The sequence below is a fragment of the Hyperolius riggenbachi genome, chromosome 2, assembly GCF_040937935.1.
Source record: "Hyperolius riggenbachi isolate aHypRig1 chromosome 2, aHypRig1.pri, whole genome shotgun sequence".
In the NCBI taxonomy this organism is placed as follows: domain Eukaryota; kingdom Metazoa; phylum Chordata; class Amphibia; order Anura; family Hyperoliidae; genus Hyperolius; species Hyperolius riggenbachi.
The window spans coordinates 247,495,601-247,512,421 of record NC_090647.1 but is presented as its reverse complement, the minus strand read 5'-3'; the positions used below and the strand labels follow the sequence as shown (position 1 = coordinate 247,512,421).

Genomic DNA, 16,821 nt, shown 5'->3' with positions numbered 1-16,821 from the left:
GTCACCACGGTATAACATGCAGAAAACGTTTGCGCAGCACTTTTTTGTTAACCTTTACATTTCATTCTCTCAGCTCACATTAGCTCTGTGTACAGCTGGATGGACTGTGCACACACGTTGGAGTTTTTTTGTGGGGCACAAGGAGAGGGCAGAAGGTCCTAGTGTCAGGCGAAGTGCTGTTGGATAAGAGGATGCTGCTGTGTAGGGCACATTCTGCCAGAAGAAGAAGCCAGGGCAATAGGAGTGTTCAATGAGATGCAAATAATCGCAAGTTGATGCATGATTATGTACATTTTGTATGCAAATATGTGCAGCTTGAAAATGGATCAGTTAAGTCCCACCAAGGTTTAAAATAACTGATCCATTTTCAAGCTGTATACATTTACCTACAAAATGTAAATAATCCTGCATGAATTTGGAATTATTTGCATATCATTCATCAACAGTCATATTGCAGGGCTCAGCAGTTTGTAGTGGCTTCTGAGCTTAGAGCTGAGGTCCTGTGGGCATCTAATTTAGTGTCTGACACAGGACACCTAGGTTCGAATCTCGGCTCTGCCTGTTCAGTAAGCTGTGCCTATTCAGTAAGGAGTTTCTTTGGCAAGTCTCCCTGAAGTTGGCCATACATGGAACAATTTTTTCATTTTTTTCGATTAGATAATTTAGTTCGATTATTCTGTTAGATCGAATATAAAGATTTTTCCAGCATGTCCAATCAGATTTTTCTCAAAAAAACAGGATAATCATTCGAATTTCTTGATCGAAAAAAAAACATTTTCAACTTTCATTCGATCATTTAGATCTAAGAGCTGTGGAGTCGGTACAAAAATCCACCGACTCCGACTCCTCAGTTTAGGATTCCACCGACTCCGACTCTTCTAATTTGCATATTACAATCTTGTTGAATGAAAGTATGTAACATGAAATTCGTCTCTTAACTGCCAACACTTATGAATTTTACAAGACAACTGAAGTGAGAAGGATATGGAGACTGCCATATTTATTCCCTTTAGTCATAGACTAAAACTAGTCCTTGGTAAGAGTGCTTGTAAAAGGTACAGACCGGAACAAAGAACATCTGTCAGGCCCTAGGCAATGTAACTGTGGGTACATGTAAGAGTGATGTGCAGGTACTCTACAGGGGAATAAGGAGATACTTCCTCTATTACACATTCTTCATGCACAATCTGAACCAGGTTTATGGGTGATAGACAACACCTCTGTGTTCAATGTGCACAACATTCTCAGTGGATTCTCTGCAGCTCTGTGGAGAGTGCATATGTAGAGTATAGTACTACTTTGTAACAAAGTAAACCTGAGACAGATGAAATTAAAGTTTTATACATACCTGGGGCTTCCTCCAGCCCCTTTCAGGCTAATCAGTCCCTCGCTGTCCTCCTCCGCCACCTGGATCTTCTGCTATGAGTCCAGGTACTTGAGCCAGTCTGGCGTAGTGCGCATGCACACACTCCGCCGCCGGGAGCGTACTACACCTGCGCAGCACTGTTGCGCAGGTGCAAAACGCTCCGGGCTGTGGAAGTGGCATGCGGCCGGACTGCGCTGACTGGCTGAATTACCAGGACTCATAGCAGAAGATCCAGGTGGTGGAGGTGGACAGCGAGGGACTGATTAGCCTGAAGGGGGCTGGAAGAAGCCCCAGGTATGTATAAAACTTTTCTTTTCATCCTTCTCGGGTACCATTTAATTCGTAATCACCAAACCAAATTTTAAATACCATATCAAATTATTTGATTTCATGAGCAAAGTGTACATTTGCATAAATCAGAATCAACGCAGAATTATTTCCATCTCATTGACCATCTCTATTAGTGACACGGCTACACATCAGGCTTTATACTTACAGCATAGATGTTATTTCGTATCTATAAGAGATTCCTGTGTACACATCATATATACAGTCACAATCAGATGTGTATATCTGACTTTAAAAATACGGGGACTGCTTTATTGAAGCAGCACAAGTAACTAATTTTGATTGGTTTATTTCATTTTTGTGGACTAAGCACAACTATTACTGTATGTATAAATTATGATGACTATTATCTGAGAAATAGAACATTTTATCATATTTTCTATTTTAATTACAGTTTAAATTCATTAGGAGTCTGAGTCGGAGTCGGTGCATTTTTTTCCCTACTCCGACTCCAGGCACCCAAAATTGCCCCGACTCCACGACTCCGACTCCACAGCCCTGAGACGTTTTTATTGCATTGTGTATGGGCATCATGACACTGATCCCAGGGTTGCATGTTGGTCATTATACTGGTCAATACAGGTCCTGTACAGCTGCAATACAGATGAGTATGATGCATTATCTGTCATTAGAAACACATTTTTTTTATTAGAGTAACTTTAAGAGTAAACAATTTTCTCAAAAACTACAAGGTCTTTTTGAAACACTGGCATTAACTTATTCCTACTATTCTTCCTACCTAGCAAATGTTGATGATTATATTATACAGACCTCGTAAAGGGATACTTAAGTCTGAGAAAAAAAAATGACTTTTACTCACCCGAGGCTCCCCTCAGCCTCCTGCAGCTGAACGGTGCCCTCGCCGTGTCCCTCCGATACACCTGGACTCGCTGGCGGCCACTTCCGGTTTAGCCGTCACCGGCCGACAGACTGGGAACGCGGCTGATTATCCGCGTCCCTGGACGCAATAGCATTATAGAGGACGCTATTGCGGCCGGGGACGCGGATAATCAGCCGCGTTCCCAGCCTGTCGGCCAGTGACGGCCAAACCGGAAGTGGCTGCCGGCGAGTCCAGGTGTATCGGAGGGACACGGCAAGGGCACCGTTCAGCTGCAGGAGGCTGAGAGGAGCCTCGGGTGAGTAAAAGTCATTTTTTTTATCAGCCTTAAGGTTCCCTTTAAGTTGGTGCCACTGACTTCAATGCAGCTCACGTAACTGGTTCACTTTCACTTACAATTTGCGGATTTACTGAAAGTTTGGGGACATTTTCACAAACATGTCCAACACTTTCTCGATCACCCCCTGCTAGGCAACCATAGAGAAGATTGCTAACATTTTTACTTGTACAAAAAAGTGTAGCAGCTTTCCCATATGAGTAATCAGCAGAGATAAGTAGGTAGAAATCATGAGCCCAGTTTCACAAGAAAATATGTGGTTTAACCAGAGTTTTTTTAATGAAAAAAAATGCACTTCAATTTACCCTGAAATCTCTTTCCTAATGTCTGCATGGTAGCACATTGGGTAGTGACCCAGCCCCACTACCCCATAGGACCAGTGAATATTAAATTGAATTGAGAGGAGGTGCTCGCTGCCTTTTTTTCCAGTCCTCACCTCATAGAACCAGGTACCTGCGTTTGCTGCAGAAGTTTTTTACTTTACTTACCTACCTTCTGTTTCTTGCAGCCTCCACACACTTGCCTCCCCTGTGTGATGGTCCCCTGTACAGCCTATAAATTAGGTTTATGTGGGGCACCCCATTCTGCTGGTCTTGGGGGTTCTTTGATGTTCAGTGTAATTCTGGTGTAAATCGCTGCATGTCTACCTGCATCATGTAAATCAACTCTTAAGTTAGACTTCGGCCTAGGTGTCCCTTTTCCTTCCCTTTCGTGCGCTCCCCGCCGTCTCGGCGTGCGTTCCACCACTTTCTACCTTCCATGCAGGCCTCTGGAACGCATGGGGACATAGGAGGCGGAGTCTGTCTCTGTCTCTGCTCGCTGCCGCTCGGAGTGACTGAAAGTACGCAGGAGGGGTCCTGACACGTCATGTGCTCCAGGGTAAAGCGTGGACGCGTACTTCCGCTTCCGGTTTACGAAACCAGGAAGAGGAACAGTTTAAAAGCCAGAGCAGCGGCATTTTCCAGCGCTTTCATGCCTATACACGCTGTTGCTGCTGCTGCTGCATGAGTCTGCGTCTCTGGCTGAATCCTTCCAATACAAAAGAAAATCATTCTTCTTCAGGTTGGTCATTCCGCAGCATCTATCTTTTCTCTAATTTCTGGTGCATAAACTTATTGCTTCTTAATCTCTTTCTTCTTTCAGCGGTCATATTTTGACCAGCTATTATGGACACCTATGCGCCTCATACAGATCAGCGACATCTTGATATGTAGGTGACTGTTCAGGTAAGTGTAGAGTTATTGGGAGTGCATTCACCATACTAATAGTCATAAATTGACAATTGTTACAGTCCAAGAAAACGGACTTCGTCAAAGAAGAAAAAGTCTAACAAGAGGAAGTCACCTTCCCGTCACCATTCATCAAAGGCTACTGAGCATCGCTCCAAAAACAAATTGCCTTTACGCCATACTTCAAAACATACGGCGCACAGGAGCAGAAGTAGATCTCCAAGACGAAAATCTCCTTCCAGTCAGATCGGATGCTGGGCTTGCGGAGACACTGTAATGTCAGGAAAGCTTGTCTGCGCAGGATGTTTCGCAGAAATGCCTGTGGAACCAGAACAATCCTCAATTGATGTCTCGGACCTCATAAAGAAGGCCGTACAGGAATCTATGGAGTCCTACGCCTTCTAGGGATGAACAAGGACATCCCAGTACCTCTACAGCATCGCCGGAAGATTCGATAGATGAAGTTCCTTGTGGCTTTGATTTCTCCTTAGTACAGCCATTTATAAAATTGGTTCGAGAAGCAATCGAGTGGGAATCGGATGATGACTCTGAACAACCAGAAATAAAAGCTAAAAGGAGAAGAAGATTTTATGAACAACAAACTAAAGTAAAGGACTCTTTCCCATGTATGGGGGAAGTTGAAGATATTATGAATGAGTAATGGCAAAAAAAAAAAAAAAAAAAAAAAAAAAAAACACCTTTAGCAAATAGGCTACAAAAGCTGTATCCCTTAACAGAACGGGATTCAAAACCATTAGACAACGCTCCCGTGGTAGACGCCTCTGTCATGCGCCTTGCCAAGCATATGACCCTCCCTCTCGAAGATGCCATATCTTTCAGAGATGTACTTCACTGCAAAACGGATCTGGACTTGAAAAAGACCTATATAGCGGCAGGAGGTGCATGTAGACCAGGCATAGCTTTAGCATCCGTCGGGAAAGCAATAAGAGCCTGGACGGACAACCTAGAAGCAGCCTTAAAATCAGACGTGGACTGAAAATCCATCATTTCTGCCCTTGATGATCTAACATTATCCGCTGACTTCATTGGAGAGGCAGCATTTGATGTGATCAGATCCGCTTTCTGTGCTATGCTCTATAGCGTTACTGCAAAACGTGCACTATGGCTAAAGCCGTGGTCGGCAGATTAAAATTCGAAACTAACCTGGTGCAAAATTCCTTATGACGGTAGGTCACTATTTGGGGAGAAGATGGATACTGCCATAAGTCGAGTTTCAGGAGGAAAATCCTGGGCTCATTCCCCAAGACAGGAAATAAGCTAGGCCAGGTTCAAATTTTCAACAACAAAATCGATTCAAGAATCCAAGATCTTATCGTCCGAACAAAAACTTTAAACGGAACTGGAGAAGTACGCAAGGAGCTTTGAATAAGCTAATTAAACAGAAATCAACGGAGTCCACATCAACACAGAAAAAATCTTTTTGACGGTACGTGTGCCCAAGAAGTACCGGTTGGTGCCAGACTAAAGCTTTTCCATCACATATGGGAAGCGAAAATAAATAAAATCTCACTGGGTAACAAGAACGATTTCAGAAGGTCATTCTTGGGCGTTCAAACAGAATCCACCTCATACCTTTATACCAACAAACATCCCACATGGGAAGGAGAAGAGAAACGTCTTATTCTCATATCTGGCAGAATTAATCGACAGGCAGTGTCACCTATTTCTTCAGATCAAAGGGGACAGGGGTTTTATTCCCCTCTCTTCCTAGTCAAGAAGAAGTCAGGAAAGTTAAGGCCGGTACTAGATCTGAAAAGACTAAATCACTATATCCATCTGGAGACTTTCAAAATGGAATCTCTGCAGTCCATAAGTCAAGCAATAACAGTTGGAGATTGGATGCTTTCCGTCGACTTACAGGACGCATATTTGCACGTCCCAATTCAACAGACAATGCAGAAATATACGCTTTGCAGTCGGAATACACCAATATCCGTTTGTGTGCCTGCCATTCGGCATCTCGACTGCCCCGAGAACTTTCACAAAGGTGTTAGTATCCCTGATAGCAGTACTGAGAGAACAAGGTCTACGTCTATACCACTACTTAGACGATATACTTCTGATAGCGAACGACCGAGATCATCTACTACTTCACAGAGAAATTCTTCTCCCTACCTTAACAGAGTTCGGTTGGATAATCAACAACGACAAGAGTCAGATGGAACCGAAACAGGACCTTGTCTTTTTGGGGGCCCGATTTCAAACAGCTTACAACTCAATCTCGATTCCTTTGGAGAAGATCCCAAAAATTCAGGACAGAGTGCAAGATATGCTGAAACTCCACTACTGCTCTGCGAGGAAATGCCTAAGACTGTGTCCTCCCCAGAAATTTTTTCCAGCCGGGTGGCATGAAAAAGTAGCCGGGTGGGACGAGATGAGAATGCAGGGCCAGTGCTTCTGTGAGCAACTCTGCTTACAGTATAGGAGGAGGTGAGCTGATGACAGCCGGGTGGTCACCAAAACTAGCCGGGTGGAGCACTCGGCTAAAAGAGCCTGGGGAGAACACTGGAACATTATCTGCGACCATACTTATGCTGCCGTGGGCGCATTTTCACATCCGAACGTTTCAGATTGGCTTCTTGAAGCAATGGAACAGAGCATGAACCAACGCATTACTATATCTCATCAGATGAAGAGCAGCTTGAAATGGTGGCTATCGAGGGACAAGATACACTCTCATGTTCAACTGGTACCCGACCGACCGATTGTGATCACAACCGATGCCAGCAGGAGAGGTTGGGGAGCCACCTGCGAGAGTCACTCAGTCCAAGGTCAGTGGGACTTCCTTACATAGAAGGAATCGTCGAACTCCCGAGAACCTAGAGCAGTGCTATATGCTCTCACCCACTTTCTACATCTTCTACACAACAAGAATTGTCTTCTCAAAATAGACAACAAGACAGCAGTCTCTTACATTCAACACCAAGGGGGCACACGAAGTCAGTCGCTGATGAAGATAGACCAATTTTTTTCCCTTGCAAAGGAGAAGCTACTATCTCTCAAGGCAATCTACATCCCAGGGAGATTGAACAGGGAAGCAGACTTCCTCAGTTGGAAGAATCTCGACAACAACGAGTGGTCACTGAGTCAAGAATGTTACAATGTTACAATGTTACAATCTCATATGCCAACGATGGGGAGTTCCAGAAATCGACTTGATGGCGTCCAGCCACAACACAAAGTGCAAGAGATTCTTTGCAAGATACCCATACAAACAGGCGGAAGCCCTAGATGCGTTAACGACTCAGTGGAACTTCTCAATGGGGTATGTGTTCCCACCAGTCCCATTGATACAGAGATTACTCGAGACTTCGCCAAGAACCAGTAATCTTACTGGCAGTCCTACCGAACTGGCTTAGACGCCCGTGGTATCCTCTATTGCTACATCCGGCAATAGAGGAACCTCTCATCCTACCACTCAGGAGACAACTACTATCTCAAGGTCTGATATTCCATCCAAATCCATCTCGACTAAATTTGACAGTCTGGAGATTGAAAGGAGGAAACTAGAAAGTCTAGGGCACACACCAGAGGTCATCGCAACTCTTTTACAAGCCAGAAAAGCTTCAACAAACTCTTCCTATTATAGGATATGGAACAGATTTGTGGACTTTGCAAAAATTAACACTTTCGACTATGCACATCCTCAACCTCACCATATACTTTCCTTTCTTCAGACGGGTTTGGATAAAGGCTTAAGTTACAGTGCGATCAAAGTTCAAGTTTCTGCACTATCCGCTCTGACTGACTATAAATGGGCCTGGCATCCACTAGTCAAACAGTTTCTTCTGGCAGCGATTAAACTCAAACCTCCAAAGAGGGCGTGTTTTCCCAAGTGGGATCTGCCTTTAGTGTTGAGCTATCTTTCTGGAACCCCGTTTGAACCAACTGAGGAGTGTTCATTGCTTAATTTGACACTTAAAAAACAGTTTTTCTCGTGGCCATAACATCCTCCCGAAGAGTCTCAAAGCTCCAGGCGTTAAGCTGTAAGGAGCCATATCTATCTTTCTTTCATGACAGAGTACAGCTCAGGCCTATGGACTCATTCCTACCAAAAGTTTCAACAACATACCACATAAACCAAGAGTGGTCTCTTCCAACATTTCAAAACGAAGTAAATGCTAATTTACACTGTCTTGACGTCTCGAGAGCCCCTAAAGCCTATGTTTCGGCAACAGATTCATTCCGCAAAGCTGATAACCTGTTCATCATCCCTGCGGGATACAGAAAAGGCCAAAGTGCTTCTTCAAGAACGATAGCTTCGTGGTTGGTGAAATTAATCCAAAACGCATACCGGGCTATCAATTTGTCTCCTCCTGACAACATAGGGGCGCATTCAACCAGAAGCATATCCTCCTCCTGGGCGGCCTACTCAAATGTATCTGCATCAAAGATTTGCCAAGCTGCAAATTGGTCATCGATTAATACGTTTATTTCACATTATAAAGTTGATGTTTCCTCTTCTACTACACTAGAGTTTGGGAGAGCAGTTATCTCCTCCTCTGTTTCTGCCTTGGAATACATTTCTATTATTTTCTTCAGCAAACTACTGTGTCCCTCCCTCTTATTAAATACTAGTTAGATCCCAATGTGCTACCATGGAGGCATTAGGAAAGCAGAAAATTGTATACTTACCTAACGGTAATTTTCCAAGCATCCATGGTAGCACATGGATCCCACCCGTTATTCGGTGAGTCTAATAGTTACAAAGACAGCAAGCACCTCCTCTCAATTCAATTTAATATTCACTGGTCCTATGGGGTAGTGGGGCGGGGTCACTACCCAATGCGCTACCATGGATGCATTAGGAAAGGAAAATTACCGTTAGGTAAGTATACAATTTTCCGCTTTTTAGGAAACTGCATTTTTTATGTACGGATAACCCACTTCCTATGAACATTCCAGGTGAGCAGCCGTGCCCAGTCCCAGAAACGAATCCACAATTATCCACGTATTGACATATAAGCAAGTGTAAGGCTCAGTTCACACTGTCCTAAAAAAAAAAAAAAAAAAAAAGTTCCTTTTTAGAGGACCAAAATGGAACAGATCCCAATGGATGCGAATGGATCCTATGTTAATAGGATCTGTTTACATCAGTCTGTCTGATATGGACCCAACTGGTCTGGTCTCCTGAAGGGAATGCAAATATAGGGAGTCTGCGATAATTCCGTATCGACGGATCCGCCGCATTTACCAATCACTAACGGAACTCATGGATCCTCTTCACTGCATGGCATTGATTAATGTGGCTCTATGAAGTAGGACTTAAAACGCCCAGAGTTACAGATTGCCCAGCAAGCTCATAGTGAACCAGAACTCCTAAGAATGTGTAAGGGGTTACAAAGGACATTGGATGTTTCAAGTCCTACCTCATAGAGCCATATTAATCCATGACATGAGGATCAACCAGCTCGAAACAGTCTGTATGAATGTTGCATAAGTGTGGCTAAAACATGCATATTGCATATTCAGCAGTGATGCATTGTGGGAAACCTCACATGCTCACTCCAACCTAAATAATCGCAGATACCTTCTGATTTAAGAAGTCAAATTTCTGTTTTGCATAGTATTTTTTGTGAGAGGGCTTTTGGGTCATTTTTAGCCCCTTACACACTCCTTGGAGTTCTTGTTCACCATAAGCTTGCTGGGCAATCTGTAACTTCAAAGCTTATCATTACTAATGAAGTTTCATCTTTCTAATGTTTGTATTCTGAATTATCTTACAGTATGCTTGCTCCAGACCAAGAACATAAACAGCTGAGGCCAAAATATCTGCACAGTGGGTATCTATTTTAAAGAATAACTCCACATTACTGAGAGAAATAGTCCCTTCAGTTCAGCTTGCTACATTGCAGAGAGTGATTTTTGATCTTTTTCACTATGTACTTCGGTAGTTAATGAAGAGATGTAAATATTAAACGCTCTGCCTCATTGCTCTTTCTCAGGGGAGCTTAGAGGGAGGGATAGCCTTTTAGTGCCTGAAGCAAGTGTCAAAATATGAATTAGAATCATAAGCTTATTTGCATAAAACAGCACATCTTGCAACTCTGACCTGTAAGATGTGATGGATTATACACTAGTAAAATAATGTTATGCAGAGCATGGTAGAGATTAAATTAAAGAGACTCTAACAATAAAAACGTCCCCTGGGGGGTACTCACCTCGGGAGGGGGAAGCCTCCGGATCCTAATGAGGCTTCTCCGTCCTTCTCTGTCCCACGGGGGTCTCGCTGCAGCCCTCCGAACAGCGGCCTGACAGACCCGACAGCCTGTTCAATATTTACCTTTCCAGGCTCCAGCGGGGGTACTGTTGCGGCTCTTCTGACGGAGATAGGCGGAAATAGCTGATCTCCGTCGGGTCCGCTCTACTGCGCAGGCGCAGGAGACTTGCGCCTGCACAGTAGAGCGGCCCGACGGAGATCGGCTATTTCCGCCTGGGAAGGATCGGATACTGCACCTGCGCTCGAGCCAAAAGGTAAATCTTTTCATCGCCGCCGCCGTGGGATCGAGGAGGACGGGGGAAGCCTCAATAGGATCCGGAGGCTTCACCCACCCGAGGTGAAAACCCCCTAGGGGAGTTTTTATTGTTACAGAATTTATTTAAACTAAGGAAGGCTTGTTCTAATGTTGAGAAAACTGGTACAGTAGAAATCCCCTCATAGTAAACTCCAAGGGACAGGGCAAAATAGTTTACTATATCAGAAATTTTCATAATCAAGCACATAAATTGTACTATAGTACTGTATCGTAATTTAGTCAATAATTGGGAGTCATTTTTTCTTTTCAATTCAGCAAGCGAGCACGAAGAGTGTCTAAGCTACATAAAAATGCACAGTGCTCAAAATGCAGGGATTTGCATGCAATAATCATGCACCAGCTTGCACAGGAAGCGTAGGTCTCACTAGTTAATGCAGGTACGTACAGTACTGATAGTGTGCTCCTCTGTGCAGCCTAGATGATACTGTACCATTGCAGCCATGCACAAGCAAGTCACAGATGACAGGCAGTTCCCTCAGTAATTAGGCAGCAGCTTACACAGGAAGCATAGGTCTCACCCGCTGGTACTTTTGAGGTAATCAACACAGGCCCCCAGTAGCATGCAGATAATGAGCAGACTACAACTGTCTGCCAGCCAATCCACTGACCACAGCTCATGGGTCTCCGACTGACGCATGACACATGCACCTGCTCACTTCCCACTATAGCTGGATACAGATTACCACATGGGCCAAAAAAAAAAAAAAAACAGGTTTACTACAGTATAACAGAAGTTCTATTATGTTAGTGTTTTCCATACTACATGTAATGCGTAGTATACTTATAGTGGTGCTTGGATGGGACCTGGATATTTAGTTTACTATACCAGAAATTTTACTATATCCGAGGTTACTATGATATAGTAAATACAGGATCTTCTAAAAAAATTAGCATATTGTGATAAAGTTAATTATTTTCTGTAATGTACTACTGATAAACATTAGACTTTCATATATTTTAGATTCAAATACACACAACTGAAGTAGTTCAAGCCTTTTATTGTTTTAATATTGATGATTTTGGCATACAGCTCATGAAAATCCAAATTTCCCATCTCAAAAAATTAGCATATTTCATCCGACCAATAAAAGAAAAGTGATTTTAAAACAAAAAAAGTCAACCTTCAAATAATGATGTTCAGTTATGCACTCAATACTTGGTCGGGAATCCTTTTGCAGAAATGACTGCTTCAATGCGGTGTGGCATGGAGGCAATCAGCCTGTGGCACTGCTCAGGTGTTATAGAGGCCCAGGATGCTTCCATAGCGGCCTTAAGCTCATCCAGAGTGTTGGGTCTTGCGTCTCTCAACTTTCTCTTCACAATATCCCACAGATTCTCTATGGCGTTCAGGTCAGGAGAGTTGGCAGGCCAATTGAGCACAGTAATACCGTGGTCAGTAAACCATTTACCAGTGGTTTTGGCACTGTGAGCAGGTGCCAGGTCGTGCTGAAAAATGAAATCTTTATCTCCATAAAGCTTTTCAGCAGATGGAAGCATGGACCCACTTTTGAACCAGAAACAGTGGCAGAAGCGCCTGACCTGGGCTACAGAGAAGCAGCACTGGACTGTTGCTCAGTGGTCCAAAGTACTTTTTCTGGATGAAAGCAACTTTTACATGTCATTCGGAAATCAAGGTGCCAGAGTCTAGAGGAAGACTGGGGAGAGGAAAATGCCAAAATGCCTGAAGTCTAGTGTCAAGTACCCACAGTCAGTGATGGTCTGGGGTGCCATGTCAGCTGCTGGTGTTGGTCCACTGTGTTTTATCAAAGGCAGAGTCAATGCAGCTAGCTATCAGGAGATTTTGGAGCACTTCCTGCTTCCATCTGCTGAAAAGCTTTATGGAGATGAAGATTTCATTTTTCAGCACGACCTGGCACCTGCTCACAGTGCCAAAACCACTGGTAAATTGTTTACTGACCATGGTATTACTGTGTTCAATTGGCCTGCCAACTCTCCTGACCTGAACCCCATAGAGAATCTGTGGGATATTGTGAAGAGAAAGTTGAGAGACGCAAGACCCAACACTCTGGATGAGCTTAAGGCTGCTATCGAAGCATCCTGGGCCTCCATAACACCTGAGCAGTGCCACAGGCTGATTGCCTCCATGCCACGCCGCATTGAAGCAGTCATTTCTGTAAAAGGATTCCCGACCAAGTATTGAGTGCATAACTGAACATAATTATTTGAAGGTTGACTTTTTTGTTTTAAAAACATGTTTCTTTTATTGATTGGATGAAATATGCTAATTTTTTTGAGATAGAAAATTTGGGTTTTCATGAGCTGTATGCCAAAATCATCAATATTAAAACAATAAAAGGCTTGAACTACTTCAGTTGTGTAAAATATATGAAAGTCTAATGTTTATCAGTACATTACAGAAAATAATGAACTTTATCACAATATGCAAATTTTTTGAGAAGATCCTGTATACTATAATGAGATTATACTGTATATGAATTGTAGTAAACCAAAGAAGGAGAAAGAAAACAGAATGGCTGGCATATAATGGGCTGATGCACTGTACCGTGGGTCCGAAGCCACCTTTGTACTTACAGTAGTCAGATTCACTAATTGCAGCAGTAGAATGAAAGCACTGGGCACCAAAGATGAATGCTTCAGAATTTATTCCAACAGGTACATACAGACATATATGGCATTAATGGGTAGTGACAGAAGGCCTAACAGCCGTTTCACGTTCTTTTTACCGCTTCCTCAGGGACCAGGTCTCTGAGGAAGCGGGTAAAAGCCAGTGAAACGGCTGTTCGGCCTTTTATCACTACCCATTAATGCCATATCTGTCTGTATGTACCTGTTGGAATACATTTTGAAGCGTTCAACTTGGGTGCCCAGTGCTTTTCATTCTACTGCTACAGTTTGTATATGAATTGTACCTGCACATCCTCCTGGTGTCTTTCATGGGCTGTCGCCATTGGTTCATAACAGTAGGCTTCAGTTTCCTCTAAGAAAAGAGATGTTAGAAAAACAATATGTTGTAATTAACCTATTTTACAAACATTTTATCAGCAAAAGACAAGTTTTTCCGTTGCATAGTAAAACAAATACATAGGCCTCAATTCACGGAGCATTATCAAACGTTTATCAAACACTTTATCAAATGTTTGATAATTTACCTCATGGGTAAAATCTCATTTTAAATTCACTAAGGTGTTGTATATTTATCGAATGTTTTACCGATAAAACGTTCAACAAATATATAACACCTTAGTGAATTCAAAATGAGATTTTACCCATGAGGTAAATTATCAAACGTTTGATAAAGTGTTTGATAAACGTTTGATAATGCTCCGTGAATTGAGGCCATAGTGTTACTACTTTGTATGTAGTGAGCAGAGCATTTATTGCATTTGGAAGGGGTCTAAATGGCAATATTAAAGCGGATCCGAGATGAAAAACTAACTTTAACAAGTAACTTGTCTATATATCTTATCTAAAGTTTACATAGTTTACACAGCAAATATAGCTGCAAACACCTTTAATAGAAAATGATTTATTCCTGTGATATGACAGCAGCCATGTTGTTTGTAAACATTACACAGAGGCAGGCTTATCTGTATCTTGATCACTAAGCCTGTGAAAAAACCTAATCCTCCCCTCCTCCCTCCTCCTCTCTGCTTCTGAAATCAATTGCTCAACACCTCCTCCTGCCCAGACTGAGCTCCCATGAGCCCTTGCTACTGCCAAGGCTCTCTGAAAACCTGTGTGCATGGTTTATTTAGTTTATAGGGAATTAGAGTATTAAAACAAATAGTATTTGGCTTGAGGAATGCCCTATAAACAATGGAAAAGGAACACAATTATGCAATGAGTAAAAGTTCACCTCGGAACCACTTTAATGAAGAATATATTTCATTAGCACTTTGCACTGGGGTAAAACCTACCAATCAACAGGGATATGTGAGGGTGCAGGCTAGCGTTGTACCTTATTTTCTGTTTAAACTCGATGGACATATGTTTTCAAAACTATAAACTTTTTGCAGAGGTTTCTTATACATAAACATTTTTAATTACTGCCTTGGCAGTGAGTGATATCAAGAAAGTTGCATTAAGACCACATAGGCTATCATTCCGCATGCGGAAATGCTTAAAACTGCTGACTTTACCGAACACTTAGCAAATTCTGCATTCATAAAGGCTCTTTCCGCATGAAAAGCTGACATTACTGAGCAAAGTGATAAATCACCGCCTTATGCGGTGATTATCGTAAAAAATTTAACAAAATGTTAATTCATAAAGATTACCGCAAGCAGTGTGAGGTCGGGAAGTACCGCTCCCTTGGATGTGGCAATAACAATGTTAAGTTAATGCAGACACAGACCTCCCAGGCAGCTGCAGTAGAGCGGAACACGGAGAAATGTATCAACTCGGCAGCTTCCTGTGCTTCCGCAAGCCTACCGCCTGCCTACCGCCAGCCTAGTTCGGGAAATCTCCGCACTGCTATTGCAACTGTATACATTTTTATGAATGAGCAGCCAGAAGTCTAAAATACCGCCAGCGGTGTTTTCCCGCATGGATTTACTTTACCGACAACACTTTTATGATTGATAGCCATAGTAGAGGCAGTAGAGTGTTGTACCATGTTAGCCATTCGTAAAAGCAAGAAGTTTTGAGACAGGATGATACCATTTATTGGCTAACTTAGAGATAAAAAGTAAGCTTTCGGCTAATAATAAGCCTTCATCGGACTTGGTTCCTGCATATTGGTTCTTAACTTCTTGTCAGTATATGCAGGAACTAAATCCGATGAAGGCTTATTATTAGCCGAAAGCTTACTTTTTATTTATCTCTAAGTTAAAGCCAATAAATGGCATCATCCTGATTCAATACTTCTTGCTATTAAACCACATACAATATAAAACAGTGTTCCTGGTAGTGAGCGCCACTATCTATATATGCGGGAACAGCGGCAGTAAATGCATGTGACCATCACCCATCTGATGCCTATACAAACAGTCCGTGCTCTATCGCTTTAAGTCCCTTTAAAGGGAACCTAAACTGAGAATGATATGGATTTTTCCTTTTAAAATAATACCAGTTGCCTGACTCTCCTGCTCATCCCGTGTCTCTAATACTTTTAGCCACAGCCCCTCAACAAGCATGCAGATCAGGTGCTCTGACTGAAGTCAGACTGGATTAGCTGCATGCTTGTTTCAGGTCTGTGATTCAGCCACTACTGCAGCCAAAGAGATCAGCAGGAATACCAGGCAACTGGTATTTTTAAAAAGGAAACATCCCTATGCCTCTCAGTTAAGGTTCCCTTTAAACCTTCACCAATGACACCCCACACTGTGCAACCAATATGTGCTTCTTGTTTCCAGAGTTATGCAAAGTTATGTTCAATTGGGGCTGCAACAATAAAGCGGTTATGGTTGAAGTTGCAAAACTTCATGGATGAAAATTTATCTCAATAGGCTCCCTCTGGAACTAGCCACAACTCCCACAGTCCAGTACTCGAATACCAGGGATCGTGTTGGTAATTTCCGCTCATATGTGAGATAGGGTCAGCACCAGTGCACTGGGGTAGACTGGCTGCATCTAGTTCCACAGGCTGCTGTCAGGCATGTATCACCTCCGATTTGCATGTCCGTTTGCTATCCACATGGGAATCCCTCATGGTGAGGCTGGCGTGGAGCGCTCAGAACCAGGGACACACCCACCGACGCATTTTGCCCCTCCGCTCGGGCTTTCTCAAGGGGGAGTCTGCTGTATCTCTCAAACACACTCCCTCTTATGCTTACTCGTACTCGGTGTTCCCTAAATCTGTAGTCCAAATCAAAGCTATTATATACATGGCAGCAGTTCACTTCAAAAGCAAGCATAATTTTATCTGTAAACACAACGGGTGCATCAACCACACTTCTTTCTTTCCTTTTTTGTGACTAGCAGTGGATTCAATTAACTAACAAGAAATAGAAGTTTTATATGCAAGTGCCTGACCCAGAGTCCTTTGTAGTAATTGCTTACAAGGGCTCTGCATTGTATCCTATGGTTTTTATGAGAACTACAAGAAATAGGACATGTTTAAAATAAAATTGAGCAAAAATGGATATATGTTCTGGGAACACCCACCTCAACTCTGTTCTAAACTTGTCCTATTTCTTGTAGTTCTCATAAAAGCCAAAGCAATT

The 16,821-nt window shown here is 42.7% G+C and overlaps 1 protein-coding gene across 2 annotated transcripts in view; it reads right to left on the bottom strand.

Annotated features, from left to right (window-relative positions):
* Positions 1-16,821, bottom strand: part of TRAT1 (T cell receptor associated transmembrane adaptor 1) — a 44,434-nt gene that overhangs the window by 755 nt on the left and 26,858 nt on the right. For both annotated transcript variants that reach the window (XM_068265326.1, XM_068265327.1), the window contains one exon: positions 13,567-13,634. In XM_068265326.1, the coding sequence (XP_068121427.1) occupies positions 13,567-13,634 (68 nt within the window). The remainder of the gene's footprint in view (positions 1-13,566; positions 13,635-16,821) is intronic.